The 12,172-nt window shown below is 25.9% G+C and overlaps 1 protein-coding gene across 1 annotated transcript; it reads left to right on the top strand.

The window, feature by feature from the left end:
* The first annotated feature begins 6,811 nt into the window (after positions 1–6,811).
* Positions 6,812–10,917, top strand: LOC100259959 (uncharacterized). Its single transcript, XM_010656543.3, has 3 exons — positions 6,812–7,266; positions 9,550–9,608; positions 10,467–10,917. Exons 1-3 carry the CDS (start codon positions 7,138–7,140, stop codon positions 10,801–10,803), a joined length of 525 nt encoding a protein of 174 aa, XP_010654845.1. The 5' UTR covers positions 6,812–7,137; the 3' UTR covers positions 10,804–10,917.
* Positions 10,918–12,172: the final 1,255 nt, after the last annotated feature.

The following is a 12,172-nucleotide window of genomic DNA, read 5'->3' as shown; positions in this document are numbered from 1 at the left end:
ATCGATCTCTTCCTTAGTATAAGGACTATTGTAATATCATATGTATTATATTTATGTATAAATTATTTTTATTCAGTAAAATCAAATATTTTTTAACTCAATTCTAACTCTATATACTTTCAAAATTCATATATATTATTTTTAAAATTCAAATATCGAATCTACCAATATATCTTTGTTTACGATATTTTTCTTCTTAATTATATATATGTCAATTACACTTACAAGATAACTTTAAAATGTGTATTTTTACTTATTTAATCATTTTTTGAAGTTTTTTCAAGCATTTCTATTAATTTTAAATAATTTTCACTCTATCGATATTTGTGAAAAAATATTCACCGATATTTCTCCGATATTTCCGATATATCCGTAAAATCGAAGTACCGATATATCCGTAAAAACCGATGTTTCAATCCTTGGTTATGAGCCTAGCCCCCTTCAAATCACGGAATTGCAATAGCATTAAATTGTACGGCGTTTGGATTTTTATTTTTATTTTTTTTGAATTAATATTATTTTAAAATTTAATTCTTATTTAAATGTTATATTTTAGAATGATGTCATCTTCGTCTTACCAAAATTGGATGAGATTTAGAATTAACCAAAAATTGTTGAATATAAATAATTAAAATATAATTTGAATTAAAATTATTTATATTTTACTAATTAATAATAATTATTAAAATGTATTTTTAGTCTTTTTTTCAACGATTCCATAAATAATTATTAATATCTACACAAATAAAATAAAGTAAAATAAAAATATTATTCTTTTCTTTAACTTTTTTAGAAAATATGTTAATATTTTTAATATGCTATTATGTTAAATTAACATATAAGTTTATCACAAATAAATGAGAATCGTGGTGATGCTTCAATAAAAGTTATTCTCCATTTGGGAGATTACATTTCTTAAAATTAGCCTGAATCGAGTTTTGACTTGTCTTAAAATGACTCGATATTGAGTAAGGATGTAAATATTTGATCTTGGAATATGCTTAAATTTAACGTCGGCTTAAGGTTAGCATAAATTAGAGATTGACACGGTTTAGTTTTAGTAGGTTTTTAAATATTCCAAGATCGGAATCAAATGAATCGATCTTAATAAATTGAAATTAATTAGACCTAATTTATTTGTTAACTAAAATCAAATATACTTAATATTGGTTTCATCTAGTTTAGTTTAATTCATTTAGTTTTAGGTTAATTTGGCCTATAATTGTTTTTAAGAAATGATGATAAAAATTTTACATTAAATTACTAAGATCTCATTCAATAATGATTTTAAGAAGCGTTTATAGCTTTTATAATACTTGAAATTTGTTATCATTCAAGTGTTAGAAAGTCTAAAGACATTTTCTAAAATCGGTATCAAACGCACTCTAAATATAAATTGCATAATATATAATCATAAGTATGATAATTGAATCTAAAGCATCACCACAAAATAATTCAACTTGAAAGATTGTCTGCTCTCATGGTGATACCAATCTTTTGTATAGAAATTCATAGATGCTTATAATTATTCAAAGCAAAATGTCAAATAATATGATAATTCAAATAAGAAATATATATATATATATATAAAAAGAAGGTAAAAGTGGTACAAAAAATGTAAGAAGATGTGTAAAGAATACCAAAGGATATATATAAATAAAATAAAATAAAAATAAAAAGTGTGAAAATGTACAAATAATATAAGGCTATGTTTGGTTCCTAAAAATTAAGAGCGAAAATGTAAGGGAACAAAATAGAGAGAAAAAGTATAAGGAAATAAAAATAGATTTAAAGTCATTAAATTATTTTATATGTTATTTCAAACTTATTTAATTTATTTTTCTTCTTCTATATATAGATAAAATAATTTAAAATATGCAAATTTTTAACTAATTTTAATTATATTTATTTTTTTTTCATATTTTTCATCTTGAAACCAAATATAATAAAATCATTTTTTTAATATTTTTTTATTTCTTTAATACTTTCCAATAATCAAACATACCCTAAGAGTTCAAACACCTCATATTTTTCGTACTCTTCTCACATTTTCTCATTTTTTTTATCTTTTATTATATTCTTCATATCTTTTGTTATATGCTTTGTATCTTTTCTTATATTTTTTTATATCTTCTCTCACATTATTCATATCCTTTGTCACATTCTTCGTACTCTTTTATATTTTTTCATTTTTTTAATATTCGTACCTCACTTACATTTTTCATATCCCCTTTTAGATTTTCTTTATTGTAAACAATGTTTTAAGACAGAAAATTACATTTTAAAACAAAAACATGGTTTAAGATTAAAAAAAACTTCTTAGATAAAAATGAATTAATAAGAAATATAACTAAGTTATGTCAATTTGACTAATAACAAACTCATATGTAAAAGTAAAAATTAAAAATAAAGAAGAACTAAAATAAAAAACTTATTAATCATTGAATAATGAAATATTATTTGACATAAAAACTTTAGTTACAAAAATTATAATTACATTACGAAAAATAGGAAGCAAAACCTTAACGCTCGGAGTCATTTAAGGTTCTTCTTCCAATGGCTTAATAAAAAAAATAAAAAAAATACAAATTCCTTGCTTCAATGCCTTCTTTATAAAACATAAAATTTGTCTTCAAATTTGATCTTTCAAAAGTCAAAACTCTCATATCCTGTGCATTTTGCAAATAATATAGTAGTTGGAACAATTTAATTTTTAGATTCAATTTTTAATTTTTTTTTATGTATTTTAATTAGTGAACATAAGGTTATGTTTGGTTCCTATTAAGGAAGGATAAAAAATATTAAAGAGAATGATTGTTTTTCATGTTTGCTTATATTATAGAAAAAAAAATTAATTTGTATTTTTTAAAATTATTTAATCTTTATATAAAAGATTTAAATATGTTAAAAAAAAGTATAAAGTAATATATAAAAAATAATTTATCAACTTTAAATTTATTTTTTTTTTCACTTTTTCTTTCTTTCTTTTTTTTTTCCTTCCATTTTCCTTGTACTTTTCATAAACCAAATGAATTGTTATAATTAATTGCTTTAAATAAATATTACAAGTGCACATAGAATACATATGATTATACTTTTTCAATAATAGTGTTTGTATTCAAAACAAATTTTGCTAATGTTTATTAGTAATTTTAGAAAATATTTTTAGCTTAAAAAGCATTTTTGAAAAAAATATCAAATATTTGATAAAATTTTAAAAACACTTTTAAAATTTTGAAAAATTACTTATTGAAAAATTATTTTAGCGTTTTATGAAAAAATATTTAATAGATGATTCTTCTAAAAATACTTTTAGTAGAAACACTCACAAATGCAATTGAAGTGTTTGTTTGGCAATGATCCAGGAAGCACTTTTAGTTTAAAAAATATTTTTGAAAAAAAATAGGTGTTTAACAAAATTTAGAAAACACTTTTTAAAACCTAAAAAATCACTTGTACTATTGAAAAATCACTTATATAGTCTTTTTTTTTTTTTTTTGAGAAATACTTAATAAGTAATTATCTTAAAAACACTTTTGAAATAACACTTTCACTAAAAATATTTTAAGTAGAAATACTATCAAACGTACTTTAAAATTCGAAACGTTAGAAACACTTTATAAAATCATTGTCAAATACACTCTTCGTTTAATAGTTTTTTGACGAAAAATCAAGTATTTAACAAAAATTAGGAAATACTTTTAAATTTTTGAAAAGTCTTTTGTAATGTTGAAAAATCATTTGTAATGTTTCCTAAAGAAACAATAGATAGATAATTCTCCTAAAAACACTTTTAGAGAAAACACTTCCATTAAAAGTAATTCAAGTAGAAACACTTTCAAACACATTTCAAATCTTAAAGGGTGTTTGGTAAATTAACTTAATAACTTATTATGATTTAATAAAATAATTCAAGTCATTAAGTAAATTAAATATATTTGATAAAATAACTTAATAAATTAACTAAGTATTAAGTTAAATAGTTAACTTATTCTTAACTTCAATTTTATTTTTTTTACTTCATTTGTCTTCATTTAGTAATAGTATATTTTAAAACTATATAACTCCACATATATGACTTATGTTTTTTTAGTAAATATTTTGTAGTTATCTTATATACCTATAATACTTTAAACACGTAGGAGCAACAAATACATTTATTACTTAAAATTAATGAAAATAACTATTATATATATATATATTAGTTAAAATTAAAGAAAGTAAGGGCCGGTTTGATGATGTTTTTAAAAATTATTTTTAAAATAGAGAACAAAAAAAAGTTTTTAAATTTTTTTAAAAAATAAGGGTGTTTGGCAAGATGTTTTAAAAAATAAAATAAAACAAAAAACAAAAAACTTGTTTGGATGAAAGAATTTATATTGTTTTTAAAAACAATGTTTTACTTTTATCTTATAAAAAGTTTATAAACTTAATTTATAATAATATGAAATCAAATTCAAGTTAAGTCTTATCAAAAAGTAAAAATTAAATATACAATTATGTATGATTTAAAGATAAATAATTTTTTTATTCTAGTGAAACAAAAATTACTATAAGATAAAAAATAATTTTAATATTCATTTTTAATACAAGTCAAATAAGTACTTTAGTTAATTTTTTAAAATTTCTTGTTTGACCATGATTTTGTATGCTTGTTTTTAAAAATTGAAGTCTTATTGAAAATAAAAATAATTTTATAATTACAAATAAATTAAAAAATAAATAGTTTTTAGTAAAATATAAATAGTAATATTATAATAAAACTATAAATTATATTTTTAGTAGAAAATATATTATTTTATTATATGTTAAAAACATAAAGATATTAACATCTTTGTATTTTTTTTTTGTTAAAAATAAATAATACTAATTGTCAATATCTTTTATTTAAAATGAATAATAATAAAGTTTTACTTTTTAGTCAAGTTTTTTATGACATATGCACATATTTAGTACTTAATTTTAAATATAACATTCTAGAATATTTTAATTTAATCTATAATTAATTGGACTGGTTTTTTATTGCAAATTATTTGTAAAAATTAAAGAATTTATTAAAAATTTAAAGTAGTAATCATGTTTTACTTAATTTATAATCTATTTATCTAGTGATTTTTTTTAAAATAGCTGTGTGTATAGGATAAATAGTAAAGCCATGACTCATGGTATATTGGTTTTCCTCTCTTATTTTTTTTCAATGATTAGATTTATTTTTGAGCTCCAAATTATTTTAAAAAATTATTAAACTTATTAATAAATTTAATAAAAAGTGTCACTTGATTTGAAGCTCATTTTTCTAGTGGAAAAAATTATAAAAGTTTAATTATATGCAAAAAAGAAATAATAGTCATTATAAACCAATTTCTATCTACAAATTTATGGTATTAATAAGATTATTATTTGAATTTTAAATTATTCTTAAAAATTTATTAGATTTGTCAATGAATCAAATACATTAACTTTTATTTAATTTGGAGTTCATTTTCCTAGTAAAAAAAATTGAAAAATTATAATTTTATATAGAAAAGAAACAATAGAGTTATTTTAAACAAATTTTTATTCATAAATTTTTGGTATTAATGAGTTTATTATTTACATTTTAAATTATTTTTAAAAATAAATAGACTTGTTAATAGATCCAACACATTAAGTTTTGTCTAATTTGTTAATTTGTTTAATGAAAAAAAAAGAAAAAAAAAAAGAAAAATAATGATTATATGTAGAAGATAAATAATAGAGTATGTGTGTTACTATTGCTTTTAAAAAAATTGTGAAAATAATTTTTATTTGTTCTCTAAAAATTGTTCTCTATTTCACTTTGTTTTTAAGAAATGGAAATAGTGAACAATAACCAAGCGGTGTTGTGAGTTTTTAATATATGTTTTCTGTTTTTAAAAACATAAAATAATTTTTAAAAATTTTATCAAATAGGCTCTAATTATGACAATTTAACGATTTAAAATAAATTTTAAGTTAACTTTATTAAACATTCAAATAAAAACAAGTAATAAGTTTTTAGTCAATAATTTAACTTCAAGTCAATTAAAAAGTATTAAGTTTTATCAAACACTCCCTATAATAAGACTTATTATATAAGTATTTTTATAATGAAAATAAATAAGTTTTTATTTATAATAATTGCTAAGTTTTTATTGATGGATACTACTAAAGGATGAAAAGTATACAAGGGTGGAATTGATCCAAACCAATGAAACACTTTAAGCAAAGTCTAATCTAATGGGATTTTTGACTTAAAATACTTAATTCAAGTTTAACTCAATTTTATTTTTCCAAGCATGAAAAAAGCTCGAGTTAAATTTGAAAAGCTTAGTCAAAATTTAACCTAATCTTATTTTTTTAGGCATGAGATGAGTTCGAGTTTGATTCAAGTAGTATATCATAAAATAGGCATGAGATGAGTCGAGTTTGATTGAAGTATTATATTAGATGCATTAGCCATTCGTGAGATTAGGTTTGATTGACTCTTATTTATAATATTTTTTATAACTTTTTTCTATAAATAAGTAAATAATAAACAAGATAATATTTTAATAAAAAATAAATGCATATAAAGATTGTTCTATTATAATTTAATTTAAAAATAAATAAATGAATATTATTATGTAATATATATTATAAAAATATTAATAGGAATTTGGCCAACATCTACTTAAACCCAATAGGTCAGTTTGGATTCGGACGTAGCCAATCAAGTTCCTAAGGGTACAAAGTACAAAACGCATCAATGCCTTCAAAATTACTATTCTACCCTTTAATAAGACAGATGTCAAATCTCTGTAAAGCCAAGCAAAAGTCAATAGAGTCACTGACGGCACAATTATTATATCACTCACTTTGCTGCTAACATGGCAGCAATCTGTACACAACCTAACTCACCGTACAATTTGGAATTGTACATTACTCGTGTCTAAAGCTCAAAACCCTAATGCTCTGTCCCTGCCCACCCTCTAAACCCTGATTTCAATTCTCATGGCTTGCAAAAACCCAAATCCCCAATAGCCCGGAAGGTGTTTTTAGTGTCGAACACTTCCCCTCTCTCTCCACTTTTTCTTTCTGGGTCATTGACCTTTCTTGAATTTTCAGTACCATTTTTCCTTTTATACTCATCTTGGTGCAATGGAGGTGGAAAGTCTGTGTTTTTCTGGGTCTGTTGATTTGGATAGGGTTTTGTGCTCTTTGGTGGAAGCAGTGGTGGTGGAGACTACCTTGGTCGCTCACAAATCTGTTGTTTGGCTTCTCTTGTTGGTAAATGCTCACCCTTAATCTTTTTCTATGTATTTCTTTCTTGTGATTTGGAGTTTCTTCTGTGCTGTTATTGGATTGTGGGAATGTTTTTGTTCATGGGTGGTTCTTTGAATATAAGAGTATTTTGGTATTGCTGCTCTTTGAGAGTTGCCCTCCGTTTGGCTCATGGGAAAATCGAGGGAAATAAACAAAAGAAGAAAGAATTACAGTCGTAATAAAAACCCTACCTTGATTAGTTTGTGTTTGGCTCAGTTTGGTGAAATTTCTTATTTTCATTTCCAGCTTTGGTTTTTTTTCAACCAAACAGAGGATAAGAGTTGCTTTTGGGAATGAACTGGTAACCAAACCACGAACACACCAGCAGAAAATAAAGAACGAAGACAAGATTTTTAACATGGTTTGATAATCATCGTGATCCTTACATCCATGGAGTGTATCAACACTCAACAATTCACTAATAAAAAGAATGAGAAGAGTTGCGATGGTAAAGCTCTCGAAAAACACCTTTCAATTGCGGCCACACTCTCTAAAAACCTAAACCCTAAACATAAAAGGGTTAAATATATATTAGGGGCAAATTTGTCAATCATCACATAAAAAAAATATCCGTGAACGAAACGCCACAATACTAATTCAGGTTTCACAATTCAACATGAACAAGGTTGTGGTTTATCTCATTTAGCATTGTACTAGTTTTTCTTATAGGCTAAGATTATGGAGATTCTTCTGAGTCTGGCTTATGGAATGAAGAAGTTAGGTTTTGGATGCTTAAAGCTTGAGGTTGTTGAATTGACTGTTCTGTTATCCTGTTGTTTCCATTTGATGTGTTTTTCTCCCCCATTTTTGTTATTTCAGACTTTTTAGCTATCAGTTTGGATCCTGAGAAAGTGGGAAAGTCGAAGAAAATACAACTTTGACAAACCAACAACCATCCATCAACTCTGTCCACTGCCCTAAATGGCTTAGTTGAGGCAAGTTTTCCATTTTTGGAAAACAGAACAATATGAAACATGAGTCAAATATGTTATTATTTCCCTTGGCAGTCAAAAGATTGTTAGGAAAGTTTGGGCTTGTTTGGGAATGTTTTTGATAATAGTTCTCAAAAAACAGTTTATTGAAAACTATTCTTAGAAATAGTTTTCAATCATTTTCATGAACCAAATTCTGTTTGGGATCTCTAATATGAAAAATGGTTTTCTTCGTTCATTCTTCGTGAAAGTACTATCCATTTTTATACAATACAAAGGCTTTTGAAGCGTTTTTCACATTTTCAATTGTCGTTCGGAACTCTATATAAAGAATAATTCAAAATACCCAAAATATGTTTTAAAAAACTACTTGTTTTTAGAACAAATTCTTAAAAATTTGTTCTCTTAAAAGTTTGTTAATAGTGTTTTTTTAGTTAGAAAACTGTTTTCAAAAATATTTTTCAAACAGGGCCTTACATTTTGAAGCACTGAACCAAACATTTTTGTGAATGACTCAAGGGCATTCTCTGGATTTCTGGGACACTACAGGGCGTGATCTCTGCTATCTGTTGTTTGAGTTATTGCTTATATGGCAACTACTTTGAGGTTTCAGAACAACATCTTTTGTTTGAGAAAATGCATTATTCTGTTTTGGAAAATGCAAACAGCTAAAATTCTTTAGAAGTCGTTTCATTTGTCTTAAAGAAGATTTGAATCTTAAAACCTGGAAAAACAACAATTTTAAGAGAAATTCCCGGAAATGGTTTCTTGAATGCACAATCCTTTTTTTGTTTCTTTGCATTTTTGGTTCCATTATTTTTACGTTTTCTGCTTTCAAGCTTTCAAACTAAACAACCTTTTTCAAAGCTAATTCCCAAAAATAGAACTTGGCAGCTTAATGTTTGTAAAAGCAACCTGGTGGACACTCCCTTGCTAATGGGTTTTGGCTTGCTTTTGCATGTAGTAATTAAAAAGTTCGAGTGAGAACTCCCCAGCAGACGGCATATTTGGGTTTTTTTTTTTCCGGTTTATATTCAGTTTTTGTTTTCGAATAATTTGATTGATGTCCAGCAATTTCTCATTTCTGAATTCATAGATATTAATTTGGGATCTGCCAATTAGTTTTCGTATGCAACCTAAAATGTATGTTTCCTTCCTTTGGCTGTATAGTTTGCTTCCTTCTTTGTTTCTCTGCCATAAATGATAAATTAATCCTAGCTTTTCCTGAAGTGCTTGGGTAATGTGTTTGCTTATCAGTATATATTTTGGTTGTGTTTTTTAATATTTTCTGCCATTACGTTTTGATTTTTTCCAGATTGGATCATTACCAAATGATATTGATTTGTTACCAAAAGCGCCCGTGGCAGATGAGAGGTTGGGAAGATTTAATTTATTTATTTTCATGCATTATTTGGAAGCTTTCTTCATTCATGGGAAAAACAAATCTTAATTAATTATGTGCAAGGATCAAAATATTGGAAAATGTGGAAATATTGGTGGTTGGATTTTACAGATATGTTAGATGGAAATCCGGGAAAGAAATATTGATGGAAAGAAAATTGATCAAAACTTATAGAAATATTTGATAAAACAAACAGTAATACACATTAATTTTTTTATTTATTGAAAAATGGATATATTCAAGTTGTGCATGTTATTGTCAAATATTACAAATTGTACCATATATATGTACACTAAAATGATGATCACACACGAGGATATAAAGGAAATGATGATATATGTATGATTATTTTTTGTACAAAATATTGATAATTTTATTTACAAGTTTATGTGTGTCTTATATCTAATTACAGTTTTATATTTGCACTAATCAATTAAATGGAATTTAATAATTTTATGGATATATTTTTTGATAGACATAATTTTATGGATATATCACAAATAAAGGTTATCTATATTAATTTTATATATTATAACATAGGCAAACTTGGCTTGGTTGCAAAGTTCATGATTCCACACAATAGACTCAGATTTGAGCACCCTTGCTCATATAATTTTTTTTGCTCAAAAAAATTGTCTAGATGCTAGGAAAATAGCCAATTTATCAGTTTGCTAAAAATGGTGATAAGTTGATAAAAAAATCGGATGCATGGAAAGATAAAAACTGATGCCAAAATTTGGCCTTGAAATTGTTTCCATTCACATTGAAATCTCAGTGATAAATGTCGAAACTTTAATCCTTGATTATGTGGTACCATTGCACTTTTGCAGGTTTCCGATAGCCGACCTTAAGAAAATGAAAAGGCCGGAGACTGAGAACAAGGATGCCAATGAAGATGATGATGATGATGAAGATGACGATGATGATGATGATGAAGATGATGATGATGACGAGGATGATGATGATGATGATGATGACGACGACGACGACGATGATAATGATGAGGACGATGATGTTGAGGCCAATGGTGATGGAGGAAGTGATGATGAAGATGAAGATGATGATGATGATGACGAAGATGATGATGACGAAGATGAGGATGGTGATGAAGAAGATGGGGATGAGGAGGAAAAGCAAGCCCAACCACCTTCTAAAAAAAAGAAGTGAGACTAATTGATCTTGTTCCCTTTTTATCCTTTCAATTTTTATAGGGAAAAAATTTCATTTGTCAGTGAATGATGAACTTTTATTAAATATTTGTCTAAACCATTTCTTCATTTATATTTTTTGCTCTCATATTTAAATCATAGGCCTTTTAATTTAAAGAGACACCCTCATTTGAACCCCTCACGGGACGTGCAGTAAGATTTTCATATGTGAAGGTGTGTCAAATTACCAAGATAGGTAAAACATATTGCTGCAAGAAACAGGCCCTAAGCATTAGCATGGTAGTATTTATACACAACACAACCCAAGTGGTTTCCAAAATATGACTCCTGGAAATGGGCAAATGCTTGCTTGATAGGAAGCAAGATTGGGTTTAGTTCTTCTCTTTTGTCAAAAGTCAAGTTGGTTTAGGTTGTTTTGATCTAGGAAATGTTGTAATAGGAGTATTTGTTTTTGCTGTTTGATTATTATGGAATATTGGAAGACAACAAAAAGTATGATGAAAATTTGAAGAAAGTTTGAACACTTTAAAACACCCGATTTTTTGTTCGAGAGAGCAAATGTTGAAAGAATGAAAGAAAAGTTATTGGGTTCATACTTACATTTTTTACTTTCATTTCTTTCTTTCCTTCTTTTTTCCTTCCAGTTCCTGAGAATCATGTGAAGCCTCAATGTTTGTGAACAATTTGTCAAAACAAATTCTTGTAATGAGATATGATAAGTGTATTTGCATGTACTTCGTTTTGTTTTGTTTTTCCAGGTAAAACACTTTCTTTTCTGCACCCTCAAAATCCCGGATTGTTGTTGAGAAACAACAGGATGAATCTTCATTCAACTGCTATGATATACCAATTTTGAAGCCCTGTAAACATGCTGTATAGCTTTATTTCATATTTAAGTGCCATAGCTGTGTATGTTTCTATCATAATTCCATACTATTCATGGAAAAGAAGGATTTAAGCAGTGCCAATAGGTATTAGTTTCAATTCTACATGGACTGTTAGTGTAATATTAGTAGAGAGATCCCATATGCTTGACTAATAGCCTATATAGGAGTGATGCTACAAGAGTTGGAAGCGCTTTCTAATGTTTGGAAGCAAATCTTTCTAATAAAAATTTTCAAGTATTAGATATGGTAGAAACACTTCCTAGAATTATTGTTAAACGCACTCCAAGTCTTTGGCAACATTTTAAAAATCACTTGAAAAACTTTATTTTTCGGGGTCTCAAAGGGGCGTGGAAACACATAAGAACTCTTGAATGGAAATGGAAAAGAGATGTAACTCTAGTTCCTTCGGAAATGGTTCTATACATCTGCCCTTTCTCAACGCATTTCTTTATACAAAGACTCCGTTTTTTCCTCTTTTCG

Source organism: Vitis vinifera, chromosome 9, assembly GCF_030704535.1.
Source record: "Vitis vinifera cultivar Pinot Noir 40024 chromosome 9, ASM3070453v1".
In the NCBI taxonomy this organism is placed as follows: domain Eukaryota; kingdom Viridiplantae; phylum Streptophyta; class Magnoliopsida; order Vitales; family Vitaceae; genus Vitis; species Vitis vinifera.
This window is presented reverse-complemented; position numbering and strand designations above follow the sequence as displayed.

What these genes read in the sequence shown, in the direction of transcription:
- LOC100259959 (XM_010656543.3), top strand. Translation starts at nt 7,138, where the DNA reads ATGGAGGTGGAAAGTCTGTGTTTTTCTGGGTCTGTTGATTTGGATAGG. An exon ending in TTGTTTGGCTTCTCTTGTTG is followed by an intron (nt 7,267 to 9,549) that starts GTAAATGCTCAC and finishes GATTTTTTCCAG; the next exon opens with ATTGGATCATTACCAAATGA. An exon ending in GCGCCCGTGGCAGATGAGAG is followed by an intron (nt 9,609 to 10,466) that starts GTTGGGAAGATT and finishes GCACTTTTGCAG; the next exon opens with GTTTCCGATAGCCGACCTTA.